Source organism: Podarcis liolepis (assembly GCF_965112155.1).
Source record: "Podarcis liolepis genome assembly, chromosome: 15".
Classification (NCBI taxonomy): domain Eukaryota; kingdom Metazoa; phylum Chordata; class Lepidosauria; order Squamata; family Lacertidae; genus Podarcis; species Podarcis liolepis.
Genome location: NC_139566.1, coordinates 4,155,093 through 4,174,088, shown reverse-complemented (window position 1 = coordinate 4,174,088; position 18,996 = coordinate 4,155,093). Strand labels below are relative to the sequence as shown.

Sequence of the window (18,996 nt, the reverse complement as noted above, 5' to 3'; positions counted from 1 at the left end):
CGGGACCCCCAATTTCGGCCGGTCGTGGCCAGGCTTGCGCGGGCGAAATTGACCCACACCCGAGATCTTGGGGAGGAGAAGGGGCAGGGAGGCTAAACAGGGAAGAAATATGCATTCGGTTGAGGTCCACCTTGGCGGCAAGGGTCACAGCTGAGTCTTGCGCAGGTGGCTTGTCAGAAGCAGCAACCCCTTTGGCAGCCGAATCCCACCCCTCTTAAAAGCAGGGAGCTCAAAACCATGCAAACTTTTGTCGCTGAATGCAGTCTTCTGGGTAACACTGAGCTCTTTGTCGCATGTGACGCAGAACTCTGTGAAACCTGGGTGCTTGCACAGTTTGCAGAGTTTGAGCCAGTTTGAAGGCGCCCGTTTCTCCTCTCTTCCAAAAGTGGGAAAGAGAGAAACTGCCGGGCACAATTTGGGGTGGAACTAACCCTTTCAGGGAGAAAAACACAGCAGCCATCATTTCCCTTCTCATCTTCCCCTAGTATTTTCCTTTTTTTACATACAGATTTTTGCTTTTTAGGCCTTCCTTTGTCCCTTCCCCCCTCCTGCCATCTGTTTTTTCTTTTATTCCTTTCCCCCCTATTCGCCTTCTCCCCCCGCCCCGCAAAAAAACCCCCAGTCTTATTCTTTTTCCACATTTTTAACAACGAAACGGTCAGCTCCTTGATGGCTTTTCCTGATCATCCAGGTCTGTGAGGAGCAAAATCATCCCAGAGACATTTGGCTGAGTCTTTGCCTCTGGTTCTGAATTAATTTAAAGCATGTGAATTCTTTACACACACACACCCCTAACTTATCCCACTCAAAAAAACCTTTTTAAAAAAAAACAAACCAGTTTTCTCCTAACACTCCACTAATGTTCTAGGCTCCCACTGGACCAGAGTGTTAGATTCATTGCTAGTCCTACTTAAGAGTAGAATCCTTGACATGAATTGACATTGCTCCCTTTTGTGCATTGGTTCCAATAGGTTCTACTCTGAGTAAAACTCAATTGGAGACAAACAGTTGTTTCTGAACTTGCTGGCAGTGCCAGATATCAATCTTCTTCTTCTTCTTCTTCTTCTTCTTCTTCTTCTTCTTCTTATTATTATTATTATTATTATTATTATTTGCTTGGAAGTCACCCTAATAATTGAACAGTATATAAATGTAATTAGTAGTAGTATTATCATCACCATCATTAATAATCATATATTATATTACCGTTTAATTGTCAAGGTGACTCCCAAGTTGTTTGCAAGCGGAAAATCACCTGCCCCCCAAAAATATAAGCCACGCATTTAAAACACACGATCAAACCATTGCATTGAAACACGGAAATAAGCGCCTGCTATTTAAAAAAGCGCAACGCAACCCATTAAAGTAGCAGAACAGTTAAAAGGGAATTCTAGGAAAATAGAAGGCCGAATCATGAAAAGCCTCTGAGCATGTGCAGAATGCCCATCTCTCGCTCTCCTGAGCTTTTGTGCTCTTTTCTCCATCACACACACTCCCCGAATCTGGTGGGCGGGGTCAAGGGCCAAAGTGGGTGGGGCCAAATAGGCCACTCCCCCTGTTGCATAGTAGCCTTCGCCCATGGAAAAGTCACGATATTTGCAGATAGAAAGAGAGAGGTGATTGTATTTCAAGGTCTCCTTCCAGGCAGGTGAAAGCCCTCAAGGAGGATTGAAGAGTTCTGAGGGCCAGAGAAGAGAGGTGTGGAGGGCCGCTTGTGAGCAATGCCCTGATGGTCCCCTCCTCCCATATTAAATGAGAGCATATTTTCTGCCTTTCGAAAGTCTTTTCCCTCAATGATCGTTATTTACACAGGGGAAGGCAGAATCGGGTTCGAATACTGAAATTAATTAAATCAGGGCGTTCAGACTTCTAAAAGCCCAAAGTGAAAGCATCAAAGATAATTAACCGAGCGCACGAGGGGGGGGGGAGCAGGAATCCAGTAAAATAAATGAACTTCATTACTAAAATACATATAATGTTCTGCCTTTTCCGCCCTGGCAAAATTGCAGTAGAGACACTACACTAAAGATCTTTTTCTGTAAAAAAAAGAAAGCAGCAGCAAGATTAAAAATAATTGAGATTAATATTGTATTTTAAAACGCTAGACTTTTCCCGTGCGCTGGGTAAGTGAGACACAATCTTCCATAGCATAAAGATTATTATTATTAGTATTATTATTAAATAGCAATATATATATTATTCTGGTCCATTAAAAGTGCGGTATAAATGGAAATTTCACATTAGCGCCTTTTAAAGCCATATTAAATGATCCGTTTTCTTTTAATTGTACCGTTTGAGCTCATTAAAAGGGCTCGTTAAAGGGTATCTTAAAATAAGAATGTTTAAAAAGGCATAAGGCATTTTGAATCTGCGTTAAGGTTTTGCGGCTGTGCTTCCAGGGCCAAGGCCTCTGTGAACCTTTGAGCATATGCAAAGCCTGGGAGCGCTGAGTTAGAGCTGCTGGTCCGCCTAATATTGTCTACACAGACCGGCAGCAGCTGTCCAGCGTTTCAAGCAGACAGTCTGTCCCCAGACCCACCGGGAGATTTCAGGACCTGAACCCAGGACCTTCTGCAGGAAAGGAAGGCGATCTCGATTAACACAGCCATTGGGAGTCTGGCGCCCTCCAAGCGCTGCCAAACTATAACTGCCAACTTCGCTAGCTATTGATTAGGCTGGTTGCTGGGGGGAATCAGGCCACAGATTGGGGGTGGGTGGGCAATGCAAAATTGGCACAAACCAGAAATAGACTGAAATCCCTCCAACCTGATCCAGCCCCCCACTTCCTAGGGGTCAGCCCCATGGAGCTGTACAGGACTGACTTCTGAGTAGACCTGTTGTTGTTGTTTAATCGTTTAGTCGTGTCCAACTCTTCGTGACCCCCTGGACCAGAGCACACCAGGCACTCCTGTCCTCCACTGTCTCCCGCAGTTTGGTCAGACTCATGTTTGTAGCTTCGAGAACACTGTCCAACCATCTCGTCCTCTGTCGTCCCCTTCTCCTTGTGCCCTCCATCTTTCCCAACATCAGGGTCTTTTCCAGGGAGTCTTCTCTTCTCATGAGGTGGCCAAAGTCTTGGAGCCTCAGCTTCAGGATCTGTCCTTCCAGTGAGCACTCAGGGCTGATTTCCTTCAGAATGGAGAGGTTTGATCTTCTTGCAGTCCATGGGACTCTCCAGAGTCTCCTCCAGCACCAGAATTCAAAAGCATCCATTCTTTGGTGATCAGCCTTCTTCATGGTCCAGCTCTCACTTCCATCCATCACTACTGGGAAAACCATAGCTTTAACTATACGGACCTTTGTTGGCAAGGTGATGTCTCTGCTTTTTAAGATGCTGTCTAGGTTTGTCATTGCTTTTCTCCCAAGAAGCAAGCGTCTTTTAATTTCATTGCTGCTGTCACCATCAGTAGACCCGTAGAGGGCCGCATTGTGAATCGTAGCGGCTCTTTTCATGGACACACAGAGAGGAGGAGAAGCCTTGAAGCTTTGTGACGGCTGGGTAAAGAGGGGCACCGTCTCCCCACGCCTGCATAATCCACCCAACTGAACCACCAGACACCATTTCCATTTTCCATCAGCCATCTCAACCTTGCTCATCCCACCTCATCGCCGTTCTGTCTCTCCATGGAGGAGAAATAGCAGGCGCACCCACACCGTGCATTTGAAGTGCATTTAACACACCTGGCGTCTCCCAAAGAATCCTGGGAAACATAGTTTGTTCAGGGTGCCGGGAATTGTAGCGCTGCAGGGGGTAAACTACAGTTCCCAGAATTCTTTTGGGGGGGTCATGTGCCTTCAATGTATGGTGTGGATGTGACCTGTGGGTTTTGTTTTGATGTATAGAGAGAGAAAAATCTAAGACAGATTGAGATATTTGGCTAGTCACACGCCCACGGCTCTTTTTCTAGCTGTGATGTTCTCCTAATCTTTACAGCAAAACCTTCTTCTCATATGGGCTGATCTCCAAATTTCTCATATGAGATTCTTCCACGTTGAGGGTTTGTTTCTTCTGTTCTTTTTTTCAAGTCTGCTTGAGGTGAAATTTCAGTAGTAACTCTATTTTTAAAAAATTGGCTGCAACTGCTGGAAAGTAGGAAAGACTTTGGAATAAGTCCACAATTTCTACCCCTTCCTTGAAATTCTTCCCAGTCTTCCCTAATATTCAGAAGGACCTGAGCGGTGGGCTGTACACAATGCAAGCCCTACTCAACGTAGACCCATAGAAGTTAATGAACATGGGATAGTCTTAATCTCAGGGCTGTGGGTTCAAGTCCCTTGTTGGACAAACGTTTCCTGCGTTGACCATCGACCCTTTCAGCTCTACAATTCTACTTCTAGACTTAGTCATTCCAGTGGGTCTCCTCTGAGTAAGACTTGCGTTGGCCACAACCCAGTATAATACGAATGAGGCAAATTTGCTCCCTGCCCTCACCAGATGTTGTTGAACTACAAGTCCCATCATCCTTCCTTATGCATGCAGGGGCTGGTGGGAGTTGTAGTTGGGCAACATCGAATCATAAAATTAGGCAGCTGGAAAGGGTTCCGAGGGTCATCTAGCCCAACCCGCAGAGGTCACGTCTTGACCCCGGCAGGTCAGGTGGCTGTCCCAACCTGGAGGGCCGGAGACGCCCTCACACCTGCCAGGTAAAGCGAGGCGGCCACGTTGGCGCCCAGCCCCCTAACTCTCTGTTTCTCTGGCTCCAGGCGTGCGTCAGGAGTCGGGCGGGCGCGAGGACGCCCCGACGGTCCACTTCACTTTCCTGATCGGATGCATCTTCGTGGCCTTCATCTTGGGGGCCTTCCTCTCGGGGCTGCTGGTCTCCTGCTACTGCAACCACAGCTTCCAGAAGGCCAAGAGGGCAGGGAAGGACTCCGAAGGCGGCCTCCAGCGCCCGCTGTCCCTGCGGAGCCTGGCCAAGATGAACGGGTTGCTGGAGGCGCAGGCTAAAGACGCCTTGGCCGAAGGCGCCGCCACCAAGCTGTACACCACCTTGCTCCCCAGCGAGAAGGAACCGCCGGCCACCTCCGTCGCGGCCAAGGCGGGCGTCAAGGACCACCACCCAGAGCTGTCCGGTTTGCCCACCCCAGAATCCACCCCGGAGCTTCCCGTCAAGAACATGAAAGCCATTCGCAACCAGTGGGAAAAGAACCAGAATTTCAACAACGCCAAGGAGTCTCAGGGGAAGGTGCCCTTGTTCCACACCCCTGTCTCCAACGCCCACCCTTTCCCGTTCGCCAGCGCCGTGGCAGGGCCCGGACACCTGCGCGGCTACGAGCCCGCCCTGGCGGGCTACCTGGACGAGAAGAAGATCCCCAACCCAGAACGCGTCCTGGTGCGGCACTCCCAGTGCTACCTGCCCAAAGGGGTGGAGGTGGCCGCCCTGGAGGAACTTCTCAAACACCTCCACGAAGCTGAGGGCTCCTCGGCCAAGGGCCTGGCCGGCCCCCGCTTCGCCCCCGCGGCCGTTTCCTTCGCCAACCGGGTGCAGCCCCAGATCCCGGACGTGGAGAGCGCCCCATACTACAGCTCCTCCACGCTGCCCAGGGACAGCCTGCCGCGGAGGCTGGACGTGCCGCCGGACCCGCCTGCGGCCGGCGAGAAAGCGGGCGCCCGGCCGCACAGACACTCGCTCTGCGCCGCCCCCAAACTGGTGAACGTTGGCGGGGGCGTGCTGTCGCGCCACCACAGCCTGGGCCAGGCGGGCCGGCCGCCCTCGTCTCTCCTGACTCGCATGCACTCCACAGGGACCTCAGTGCCCCACGAGGGAGCCCATCCTGCCATCTTCCTCTCCCGGCAGCACAGCTACGGCGACCAGGTCCCGCTAGCCGGCCACGGGGGCATCAAGCGCTCGGTCTCCCTGGTCAAGCCAGGAGGGGGCGCCCAGGGGCTTTTCATGCCGTCCTCGCCCCCAGCCCAATCCTCCAGGCAGTTCAGTTACTGAGCCCCCAGGGTTTGTTTTGCGGTCGCCCGGAGCTGTGCCGGGGGGGCGAACGAGGCCTAAATTGGGGTCCCCCGCCACCGTAGCTGTTCAAGATGGAAGGCAAGCAGAGAGACCCACTTCTGCCAACCTGCCTACAACTGGACTACAACTCCCAGCGTGCCTTGCAGCGGTTCGCCAGGGGGGAGGCGTTTGCATACGGGAAATGGTGGGAGGGGAAGCGCTGGGTTTTCCTCTCTCCCCATTGGCTGCCTCCTGCTGTGGGCAGTTCTTTTGACCTATCCGGTCCTCCCCGTGACCACTGAGCCGAGTTGCCAAAATAAGCAGATTCCGCTCCTTTTTCCTGTCTTCGAAGGCATTCAGACAGGTGGCTTTGAGGGGTAAAGGCCGTTCCTGAATCCCGGGCACCCGCAATTGATGCACCAATAGGGGTTACCGCAGTTCTTTTCGCCTCGCCTTCGTGCAATTCTGCTTCCGAAAATTCAGGCAGGCTCGTTTGCGGGCAAGGAAGTAGATGGCCAAGATGGGGTCCATAAAGGGAGAAGGAAAGTAGCAATTGGTTGTTGTAGGAGAAGTCCGGGCAACTTCTGTGTCCAGATCACCCCTGTTTGAGGACTTGAGGGCTAGAAGCTTGCTAAAGCAGAACGCAAACTCTTGAGCTTTCTAGAATGTTGGGTTTCTGCGCCCTCTGGGCAAAAATCACGGTAGGCTCACCACTTTGGCCAATTTAGGCTATTTTCACATTGAATTGGCTTCCGATCTTCGTTTGAGGTTCACCATATTCTCACAGCAGGCTTCAAAGCCACAATGACCCAGGCCTTGCTAGCTTTGGGGCTGGCTACCCTATACACACACAGGAGGATTGCTTTTGGAAACGAGACTCAGACGTGGCCACGGCTGCCTCCGGCACAAAACCTGCCATTGGAGCCATTTTATCGGCACCCTTCCTTGGGTCTAGAATGTAGCATGTTGGGTGCCCCCCACCGAGGGAAGACCTTGTCCCCCAAACCAAAATTGTAGCACTTTTCTTTCTTCGAGACCAGAACGTGGTGTCCGTTTATTTTATTTCTTTGGTGCGCCCATCCTGGGAATGTGAAGTCGCGGACTCTGAAAGGTGGGGACAGTCTCCCTAGAGAAATAGTTTCCAGAACTATTCTAAGCTATTGGGCTTGGCTTTTGGAACGAAGGTGGAGCCGGAACAGGGACAATCCTGTGGCTCACTCTTGAACAGTTGCTTCCGAGTTACTTCTTCGGCAAGAATATTCTGGACTGTGCGGATCCCACCTCCTGGAGAGCAGAATATAGCATTTGGGATCCCCTTAAACCTCGTATCTTTCCTTCACTGACTTTTCACCACCACCTTCCCAACCGGAGTTAAGATCGTCCATTTATTCCCTTGGCCCTCAACCCCTCCTTTTGTTTTCCTTTCGTTTTTAGCTCCCCGAATTAAGCTGGTTTTGCAAACCAAGTTCGCACAAGTCGCTAGTCCTCAAGACCTCCGGCGGCCTCGTTTCCAAGGAATTTGCCCCGCGTATAAGAACATGCATGGGTTGGTGACTAGCAAGCAAAACACAGGAAGGACAGGCTAGCCCCCCAGGTTACAAAAGTTCAGCTTGGTCACCTGGGAATATGTCTGACTCACCAGACTCACCAGACTTTAGCCTGGCTAAAGACCCATTTCCCTTATTGATTAGATGCAACCATATTAAAAAATATATACGATATAAAAAAGCGGGGGGGGTCTCTTTTTAAAAATATAGACCCCAGTTTGAATCTCCGCAGATGTTTACATCAGCCCCTAAAACTGTTGGCTGCATCCTTTATGGGTTTGATAGCAATTCAAAAAGCAGAGCAAGGAGAAATCTCTCCTTTGGAAGGGATTCAGCAGCCGTCGTCTGCTTCCTCAGCCTTGGAAAGGACAGTTGATCCTGCCACGAATACAAACCGAGCGAGTGTCAGACGAGGTCGAAAACCTCCGTTCCAAATCTTTTTTTCAAAAAAAGGAGGGGGGAAACGCACGCGGGGGGGGGGTGGTTGGTTTGGCACACTGCTCTCGGAAGGTCTTTTTAAAAAGCGTTGTACATAGGTATTCATAGATGTGTATATTTCCTTGTTTAACTTCATATACGAGAAGAACAGAGACAATAAATTTATCCTACTGTGTAGGAACACCAATCCGGAGGCCATGTCCGGCAGAGCTGAGGACCTGTACATTTGGTATCCAGAATTATCTGTCCCAAGTCGGTGCTTGAAATATATGTATAATCTCTTTGTGTCTTGAAGAACCGTTTCTTTGCGTTCTTTCCTCGCGGGATTTGGAAACGGGGACGTCTGTGGAGACCCTGTTTTGTGAATTACCTCCGGAGTTGCCAGTTTGGGTTATATCTTGTTTGGTGGTGGTGGGGAACCTCCAGATATTGAAAGACTCCCGGCTCTCGCCATCAGCTCTAACCATTGGTCATGCTGACCACAGGGGATGAGCAAAGGAGGAGGGAGCCCAGCAGCACCTGAAAGGGGGGGGACAGATACTCCCAGTCTCTGGTACATAAAATTGCACCCTTGATATACATGCCCCTCCAACTGGAATTGCACAGAGATCTATAAAGCAGTTGGTGGGCTCTCAACTCTCCTTGCTTATTTGATTCCATAAGAAAAGCCCCACTGGATCAGGCCAGAGGGAGCTCATCCAGTCCAGAATCTTTTTCTCACAGCAGCCAACCAAATACCTGTGGAAAACCTTACAAGCAGGATTCGAACACAAGACCAACTCCCCCCTCCATTTTTATTTTATTTTTATTTTCAAAGCGAAATTACAACAAAAATTACAAACATAAAATCCCAAAAAAGGGGGGGGGGAATGAAACAAAAAGGACAAAAAAAACCTACAAAGAAAACCCTATTATCTTAACAAACTTTACGTACAAATACACGTACACATTGACTTCCTTCCTCTGTTTTGAGACCTCAAAGTTTTTAATCTTTCTGAATTGTTGCTTCTAATGTAAATCACCTCTATCTTTATACCTTTTGCACCATTTTTTCCATTTCTTTAACCCTACAAAGCTTCGTTAGTTACATACCAATATAGTTACTATAGAACATGGGTAGGCAAACTAAGGCCCGGGGGCCGGATCCGGCCCAATCACGTTCTCAATCCGGCCCGCGGACGGTCCGGGAATCAGCGTGTTTTTACAGGAGTAGAATGTGTCCTTTTATTTAAAATGCATCTCTGGGTTATTTGTGGGGCATAGGAATTCGTTCATTCCCCCCCCCAAAAAAATAGTCCAGCCCCCGCAAGTTTTGAGGGACAGTGGACCGGCCCCCTGCTGAAAAAGTTTGCTGACACAGCCCCATTCTTTTGCTATTTTTTTCGTCCAATTGTCCCCTTAAGAATGCTGCAAATCTTGCCAAATTTATATATTCACAAAGTTGAATTTGCCATTCTTTTATTAATGGGATTTCCCACCCACCCTGTCCCTTATTCCGAATAGGATTCCTCGCAAGAAAAGGGGGAAGTTGACAGCTTTGCAGGTTAGCCTAGTAGTAATGCAATTAGCAGGGGCGATGCAAGTTGTCTTGTTTTGGAACCGCGGTCCTTTTGCAAAATTCGGGCCGGATGGTCTTGGGGAATCTACACTCTCCTTGCGAGTTCCAACTCTTCGCTGAACATCTGGCGGATTGCTACGACCTCCTCCACCACCACGCCATTTGATCGGGCCGCCTGCTAGACGTCTGGGCGAGATTTTCTCTCTCCTTTCCTCCCCCTTGACTTGCATTGACTGCAAGAAGAATTGATGGCTGTGAGCCGGAGACTCCATGGGGTTTTTTTGGGGGGGCGGTTGCTGTTCCTTCCTGTTTCCCACTGACAGATGGCTCCCCCCCCCCACTCTGTCTGTCTCTCTCTTTCTCCCCACACCATCCCAGGTGGCCGGTGGGTAAGGAAGGACCCCCGACCCACCAAGGAAACACCTGATCTCCCGGCCATTGATGAACTCATTGTTTGAATTAGTTAGGGGGGGGGCGTGTTGTTTTTGCAGGTGGAGAAGGCAGAGAACGCAGCAGGCTTGGAAAACCAACCCGTCCGGAAATAAGACAGGTTTATTAGAACGCAATATAATTTGTTTATCGTTTGACCGTAACAGATTTATTACAGTTTATCACTCATGGCCATGCTTCCCGAAAGCTGATGCCATAATAAATCACAAAGGCCCTTTGCGTATTTTTTAAAAAATAATTATTTCCGGTATTTCTATCCCCCTCCAAGGGGTGTAGGTGGTTCTGCCCCTCCTCAAATAATCCTGACGACATCCCTATGAGGTAGGTTAGGCTGAGAGGCGTGTGGCCCAAGGTCACATCTGGTGAGCTTTCATCAATGTGTGCAAGATTCGAACCCGGGTCTCCCAGTGCGGCTTCCAAGGGCAGCCCCATGTCAATACAATGCAGTAGTCTAGGCTGACCCCCTCGTTTACTCCACCAGCTTGCCTCTCTGGCTTCCGAGTGAGCAGAAGGAAGGCAGAAAGGTTTGAGAAGGGGGAAAGGATATTCCTGGTCTAAGGTTTTCCACATTGGGGTTGGCCGTGGCAGGTCACGCAGCACAATCCCGTCCCCTCAGGGCTGGCAGTGCAACTACTTTAAATGAGGGCCAGTGTGGTGTGAGGGACGCGGGTGGCCCTGTGGTCTAAAGCACAGAGCCTAGGGCTTGCTGATCAGAAGGTCGGCGGTTCGAATCCCCGCGACGGGGTGAGCTCCCGTTGCTCAGTCCCTGCTCCTGCCAACCTAGCAGTTCGAAAGCACGTCAACGTGCAATTATAGTGAACGCTCGGGTAGTGAACATGATCCGTGTGGGATGAACATTTGCAACCCGCAGTTGTGTGTCTGCGCACGTGCAGGTTACGATTTTGTGCTTCTGTGCATGCGCAAAGCATGGTTTAGCACTTCTGCGCATGTGCAGCCGCCGAAACCTGGAAGTAACCCGTTCTGGTACTTCTGGGTTTTGGCAGTCCGTAACCTGAAAAAACGCAACCTGAAGCGTCTGTAACCAGAGTTGTGACTGTAGATAAATAGGTACCACTCCGGTGGGAAGGTAAACGGCGTTTCCATGCGCTGCTCTGGTTCGCCAGAAGCGGCTTAGTCCTTCTGGCCACATGACCCGGAAGATGTACGCCGGCTCCCTCGGCCAGTAAAGCGAGATGAGCACCACAACCCCAGAGTCGTCCACGACTGGACCTAATGGTCAGGGGTCTTTTTACCTTTACTAGCGTGGTGTAGCAGTTAGAAAGTGTCGGACTAGTACCTGGGAGTGACCCAGGTTCGAATCCTGACACTCAGCCACCCGAGTTCATAGGGTGTGACCTTCGGCCAGTCCCTGCCTCTCTCAGCCTACCTCTCAGGGTTGTAGAGAGGGTTAAACGAGGGAGAACCACACTTGGGGGGGGGTATAAATGCAATTTATAAAATAAACTGTTGGGGTCTCAGTGCCCCCCCAAAAAATAAACCTGAAAGGGGGCTTTAATCCAGACTCCCCCCTCTCCCCCCCTCTCTCTCAAAATGCCATCCTGACGCCAATGTTTACGCCGATGTTTGCGAAATTGCTTTTTCCCCTCCAGAGAGAGTTCTGGGTGATCTGCCAATCCCATTACAAGATGATACACGGCACTTAGCCAAGATGATCCTCCGGAGATCTTTCCTTTGGAAATAACTTTTAAGGAGCAACAACACCTTTGAAAACCCCATATATAGAAAGATAGATGTATATAAATATCTGGCCTAGGCAAGCGACTGTGTTCACGCCTGTGTGTGTGTGTACACATAATAAAGGAGACGGGATGTGTAATTCTCCTCGGCTGTTTGGAGGATTTAGCAGAAAATTACCCAGCAGAGATTTTCTCTGCTCAGTGATTACCTTCCAGCGGGGAACGCGAAGCGTTCCTTCTCTGCCCGCCCCCCCTCTCGACAATTCAATCTCCTACCATTCCACGGCAAGTGGATTTTTCAATTAATTTCCTAAGGCAGGGCGGAAAGCGATGGGTGCCCAATGCCATTGGTGACCACTCCTCCTCCTCCTCCTTCTCCTCTCATCATTTTCTTTGTTTATTTACTCTGATGGCCTCATTCCCTCCGGAAAAACGGGGAGATTCAGGCAAACTCAGGTGGATAACGGCCGTGCCTGTTAATATTAAATACTCAATATCATCGTTATCAAAGATAAAAAGAAACCGACCTCACTGGAAACACAAAACAGAGGGGAGAGCTTTGCATGCTTTCTGCCACACTTTAATAAAATTTATCGAAAGGGCGTCATGTGCCGGATCAGGCCCAAAACCTCTCAAATCCGGCATCCTCGCAGCTCACTCGGCGGCCCCCGCAAATGCCCCAATGTGTTAACACTTGAACTCAGGACATCAGGTGAAGCTGGACGTTGGAAGATTCTTTTAAATAAAATATTATTATTTGTCTTGTACATACTTTTACAGTTGTTGTTGTTGTTGTTGTTGTTGTTGTTTAGTCGTTGTCCGCCTCTTTGTGACCCCCTGGACCAAAGCACGCCAGGCCCTCCTGTCTTCCACTGCCTCCCGCAGTTTGGTCAAACTCATTCTGGTAGCTTCGAGAACACTGTCCCACCATCTCGTCCTCCGTCGTCCCCTTCTCCTTGTGCCCTCCATCTTTCCCAACATCAGGGTCTTTTCCAGGGAGTCTTCTCTTCTCATGAGGTGGCCAAAGTCTTGGAGCCTCAGCTTCAGGATCTGTCCTTCCAGTGAGCACTCAGGGCTGATTTCCTTCAGAATGGAGAGGTTGGATCTTCTTGCAGTCCATGGGACTCTCAAGAGTCTCCTCCAGCACCAGAATTCAAAAGCATCCATTCTTCGACGATCAGCCTTCTTTATGGTCCAGCTCTCACTTCCATACATCACTACTTGGAAAACCATAGCTTTTACTATATGGACCTTTGTTGGCAAGGTGATGTCTCTACTTTTTAAGATGCTGTCTAGGTTTGTCATTGCACTTTTACAGCACAATACAGTAAATCACATAGATGCTTTGAGCTCCGCCGAGCTTCCAACTTCCCTCCATCTCTTCAGCAAGTATCCCTTATCTTCTTATATCGCGTATTCTATTTTTTAACCTTATGTCCGCCATACATTGTAATAGCTATTTCAGTCCTGCCAGTGTTTTTAAAGTTTTACAGTTATCCTTTATATACACCATAAATATACTCCAATTTTCTTTAAACCTCTGATCGTCCTGATCTCGAATTCTTCCCGTCAGTTTAGCTAACTCTGCATAACTCATCATTTTCGCCTGCCACTCCTTGGGAACTTCTTGCAATTTCCAGTTTGGGGCAAGCATATTTCTTGCTGCCGCTGTGGCGTACATAAAGAGTCTTTGGTCCACTTTCTTAATTTCCTTCCCCACCAAACCCAACCAAAGGTGTATTTATTTTCTTGAGTTCATTGTAAATTAACTCCCAAAAGTTCTTAACTTTATCACAAGTCCACCACGTGTTGGAAGATTCAGGGCAGATAGAAGAAAGGACTTTGTGATGCGGTGCGTCGTTAAGCTGCGGAACTCCCTGCCACAGGAAGTGGCAAGGACCATCATCTTGGACGGCTCTAAAAGAGGATTGGACGAATTGGACTCTCCTTCCGTGGAGGTTTTTAAGCAGAGGTTGGGTGGCCATCTCTCATGGATGCTTTGGTTGAGATTCCTTTTTTTTTTTAAAGATATTTATTAGAGTTTTCAAAATAGTACAAAAAGAACAAAAAACAAACAAAGTAGAGTCAGAAGGGAATACAAAGAATAAAAATAGTTAACAAAGTAAAAAGAGGGAAAAAAAAAGCAAACCGCTTCCCACCGTGTAAAAAAGAAAAAAGAAGGGGGGGGGGGAATTCAAAATAAGAAAACAAAAAAGTGACAAAAATACAAAAAACCCTAACCTTTAAAAACATTTAAAAACAAATTCACTGTTTTCAGACCCTTAACTGTCATAGCCTTCTTTCTTAGACTTCCTCCTCCTCCCTTCCTTTGTATCCCAGTTATTAATTATCCCAGCAAATCCTTTCCTTTCCACGTTTCATAAAATTCTGTCATTACATTACCCTAGACTATTTTGCTCTTATCTTTCCATAATAGCATAAACCTTAAAATTTAAAACTTAAGTCTTAACCTTACCAGCTTCATAATATTCTTTCATAATTCTAAGCATCTTTGCTAAAGCCAGGTAATTTCTTCCAACATTTTTCTATCATTCATCAACTTTATAAAACATTCTAGTAATAAGAAAAAAAAGAAAGGTACAAACAAATCCAATTTTTTCCCCAACGTCCCTTCCTCCTGGTTCCGGGTTTTATCAGTCTTTATTCCCATCAGCCTAGCCCATTAACCTGGCAACCTTATGTCCGAGGCCGCTTTGGTTGAGATTCCTGCCTTGCAGGGGGGTTGGACTAGATCATAGAATCATAGAATAGAATCCTAGAGTTGGAAGAGACCACAAGGGCCATCGAGTCCAACCCCCTGCCAAGCAGGAAACACCATCAGAGCACTCCTGACATATGGTTGTCAATCCTCTGCTTAAAGACCTCCAAAGGAGGAGACTCCACCACACTCCTGGGCAGCAAATTCCACTGTCAAACAGCTCTTACTGTCAGGAAGTTCTTCCTAATGTTTAGGTGGAATCTTCTTTCTTGTAGTTTGGATCCATTGCTCCGTGTCCGCTTCTCTGGAGCAGCAGAAAACAACCTTTCTCCCTCCTCTATGTGACATCCTTTTATATATTTGAACATGGCTATCATATCACCCCTTAACCTCCTCTTCTCCAGGCTAAACATGCCCAGCTCCCTTAGCCGTTCCTCATAAGGCATCGTTTCCAGGCCTTTGACCATTTTGGTTGCCCTTCTCTGGACACGTTCCAGTTTGTCAGTGTCCTTCTTGAATTGTGGTGCCCAGAACTGGACACAGTACTCCAGGTGAGGTCTGACCAGAGCAGATGACCCTCAGGGTCCCAACTCTGCAATTCTATGAATTCAAAGTGGAAGGGAGAGGGCTGTCAGTGAATACTAGCCACCATCCTCTTCCTCCGATACTGGAGGTGGTACTTAACCATCAGGACTAGTAGCCATTCATCCTGAACAATGAGAACTAGATTCTTGCTTTGCTTTTAGCGGCGGGGCCACTGCATTGCTTTGCTTGCAGAAGCCCCCAGGTTTGATTCCCCTGCCTCTCCAGCTAAGGTGCGGCAAGAGCCCCGCCTGAAACACCCTCGAGAGCTGCTGCCAGTCAGTGTAGGTAATACTGAGTGAGATAGACCCCTGGCCTGACTTGGCATACTGCAAGAGGTTCTGCTCTTATCTAAATCAGCTCTTTTCTCCAGAACCATGAGGACTAGAAACTGAGCTTTAAGGGAGGGGCTGTAGTTCATTGGTAGCGCACCTGGTTTCTACGCAGAACATCTCGGGTCCAGTCCCTGAAGGTATCGCCAGGCAGGGCTGGGGGGTGGCCCCCCCACCCCACCCAAAACCCTGCTGAGCCCCTGCCTCTCAGTGTATATAAACACACACAAAACAACAACAAACCACTGGTTACGTGAAACATATTAAATAAACACACAAGACGTAACCGGCTGTACGTCTGAAAAAAGAAGGTATACTATTCATTGTATTAGGGACACGGGTGGCGCTGTGGTCTAAACCAATCAGCTTGCCAATCAGAAGGTCGGTAGTTCAAATCCCCGCGACGGGGTGAGCACCCGTTGTTCGGTCCCAGCTCCTGCCAACCTAGCAGTTCGAAAGCACATCCAAGTGCAAGTAGATAAATAGGTACCACTCTGGCAGGAAGGTAAATGGTGTTTCCGTGCGCTGCTCTGGTTCGCCAGAAGCGGCTTAGTCATGCTGGCAACATGACCCGGAAAAACTATCTGAGGACAAACGGTGGCTCCCTTGGCCAATAAAGTGAGATGAGCGCTGCAACCCCAGAGTCGTTCACAACTGGACTTAACTGGGCCCCTGAAGGACCAGGTGCGCAGCCTGGGAGTCATTCTGGACTCACAGCTGTCCATGGAGGCGCAGGTTAATTCTGTGTCCAGGGCAGCTGTTTACCAGCTCCATCTGGTACGCTGGATGAGACCCTCCCTGCCAGCAGACTGCCTCACCAGAGTGGTGCATGTTCTGGTTATCTTCCGCTTGGACTACGACAATGCACTCTACGTGGGGCTACCTTTGAAGGTGACCCAGAAACTGCAGTTAATCCAGAATGTGGCAGCTAGACTGGTGACTGGGAGTGGCCACCGAGACCACATAACACCGGTCTTGAAAGACCTCCATTGGCTCCCAGTATGTTTCTGAGCACAATTCAAAGTGTTGGTGCTGACCTTTAAAGCCCTAAACGGCCTCGGTCCAGTATACCTGAAGGAGCGTCTCCCCCCCCATTGTTCTGCCCGGACACTGAGATCCAGCGCCGAGGGCCTTCTGGCGGTTCCCTCACTGCGAGAAGCCATGTTACACGGAACCAGGCAGAGGGCCTTCTCGGTGGTGGCACCTGCCCTGTGGAACGCCCTCCCATCAGATGTTAAGGAAATAAACTATTTTACTTTTAAAAGACAACCTGTTTAGTTTTTAATGTCTGACGCTGTATTGTTTTTAATATTTGGTTGAAAGCCGCCCAGAGTGGCTGGGGAAACCCAGCCAGATGGTTGAGGTATAAATATTATTATTATTATTATTATTATTATTATTATTATTATTATTATTATTATTATTCAGAGGCTCCTTGGGTGCCTTGTTCGGCCTGGCCTGGTCCTGGGGGACGTAAACATCCCCAAGCCCAACAGAACAGGCCTTCCTCTCTCCCCCCCCCCTCCAGCTCATAAATAACCGTGGATTACGCTGCTCCCTCCTCAATGTTGCAGAGAGCGCCTTAAGGGAGGTTTAAGTGCTCACTTCATATGAGGCTGTCTCTGAGTCTTTGTTTAACTTCACTTCAAATAACTGATTAAAAGACCGGGGAGTAGGGGAAAAAAAACCCTGAGGAAGATTTGCTGGAATGGCTGAGAAGGGGGGGGGGGAATTGTCAGAAATTGTTCCTTGCAGTGGGGTTTCTCGCCCACTTGCTAACTACTTAAAATGAAACAGCTTTGTAATTGCAGTGCAAGAATCTCAACTACTTCCTGTCGATTTCAAATGGGCTCGAGTCCACCTGGAAGGGGATCTCCTTGGCTTAATAATAATAATAATAATAATAATAATAATAATAATAATAATAATTTATTATTTGTACCACGCCCATCTGGCTGGGCTTCCCCAGCCACTCTGGGCAGCTACCAACAAAATATTATGTAAAGGGACCCCTGGCCATTAGGTCCAGTCGTGGCTGACTCTGGGGTTGCGGCGCTCATCTCGCTTTACTGGCCGAGAGAGCCGGCGTACAGCTTCCGGGTCATGTGGCCAGCAGGACTAAGCCGCTTCTGGAGAACCAGAGCAGCGCACGGAAATGCTAAATAAATAAATAACTGCAAGTACTTTTTTATTTTTATTTTTTTGCGCCCCGCTAAAGCAGCAGTTTCACTTCACCCTCGGAGGCGAACTCCATTGTCTCTCAAGACAGGCAGATGCCGGCAAGGATTCCGCTATCATTTTTAAGGCTTGCTCTGCAATTTTACCTACCAAGCAAAGCTAAATTAATTTAACCAAAATGTCTGCTGAATTCCCCAGTCATATTACAACTTTTTAGCACCAGTCACTTGGGGAATTTAAAAGTTTCCCCAGTGGGGCTACCTTGCTTGGCCACTGCAAAGAGGCTGCCGGTCTAGCTGGGCCACTGGCTGATTCCATTTCTGATACCCAATCTGCGTCCTTGTTTAAAAGGCAGCTTTTTTCTGAAGACCTAATCGAAAAGGAAACTTGGTATCTCATTGCTGTGAGAGATCGGATGGAACTCGAACGGGAAGGGAGCTATGAGCCCCTCTCTCGTGTGTTGCATAAATATGACTCCTGCGTAGGGTCTCATAAATTCAAGACCGGTGTCTGAGAACGTGGGGGCCCAGGGAGCTGCAAAAACCAGCCCTCCCTGTCTGGGCAGATTTTGCTAAAAATTACAGGCCCGAGCAGCCCCATTCCCAAACTGCTTGGAAGAAACTTCATTTTAAGCGAGTCAGAGAGCAGCAATAGTTAGGAATCCATTGCTGCCCCAGTTGATTTGCTGTTCCCGTTTTCCTATTCGCTCCCTGGAAAATCATTGTGGCTATTTTTATTTTGCTTCTCCCCACCCTCACTTTGACTATTGCCTTGTTACACTTTTGTGGGCATTATCCTTCTGTGCAACATAGGATGAAGCCAGCATCAACTAAGTCAGGCCACGGGTCCCTCTAGCCTGATACTGTCAGCACCAACTGGCAGCCGTTCCCATCCTTACTTGGAGATTGAAAATCAGGAAGTCCCTGCCAACCTAGCAGTTCGAAAGCACATCAAAGTGCAAGTAGATAAATAGGTACCGCTCTGGCAGGAAGGTAAACGACATTTCCGTGTGCTGCTCTGGTTCGCCAGAAGCGGCTTAGTCATGCTGGCCACATGACGTGGAAGCTGTACGCCAGCTCCCTCGGCGGCCAATAAAGTGAGATGAACGCTGCAACCCCAAAGTTGGCCACGACTGGACCTAATGGTCAGGGGTCCCTTTACCTTTACCTTTAATACTAATTATTAATAATAATTTTACTATTTAAACCCCTAGACAGCATCTTAAAAAGCAGAGACATCACCTTGCTGACAAAGGTCCGTATAGTTCAAGCTCTGGTTTTCCCAGTAGTGATGGATGGAATTGAGAGCTGGACCATAAAGAACGCTGATCGCCAAAGAATGGATGCTTTTGAATTCTGGTGCTGGAGGAGACTCTTGAGAGTCCCATGGACTGCAAGAAGATCAAACCTCTCCATTCTTAGGGAAATCAGCCCTGAGTGCTCACTGGAAGGACAGATCCTGAAGCTGAGGCTCCAGTACTTTGGCCACCTCAGGAGAAGAGAAGACTCCCTGGAAAAGACCCTGATGTTGGGAAAGATGGAGGGCCCAAGGAG

General features: G+C 48.6%; 2 protein-coding genes across 3 annotated transcripts in view; both read left to right on the top strand.

The window, feature by feature from the left end:
* The window catches only part of SEMA6C (semaphorin 6C), a 129,034-nt gene extending 120,810 nt beyond the window's left edge, over positions 1–8,224 (top strand). For both annotated transcript variants that reach the window (XM_083477011.1, XM_083477012.1), the window contains one exon: positions 4,705–8,224. In XM_083477011.1, coding sequence (XP_083333137.1) covers positions 4,705–5,942 — 1,238 coding nt within the window. In that variant the 3' untranslated portion in view covers positions 5,943–8,224. The remainder of the gene's footprint in view (positions 1–4,704) is intronic.
* Positions 1–18,996, top strand: part of HORMAD1 (HORMA domain containing 1) — a 578,262-nt gene that overhangs the window by 148,604 nt on the left and 410,662 nt on the right. The gene's annotated exons all lie outside the window — the stretch shown is intronic.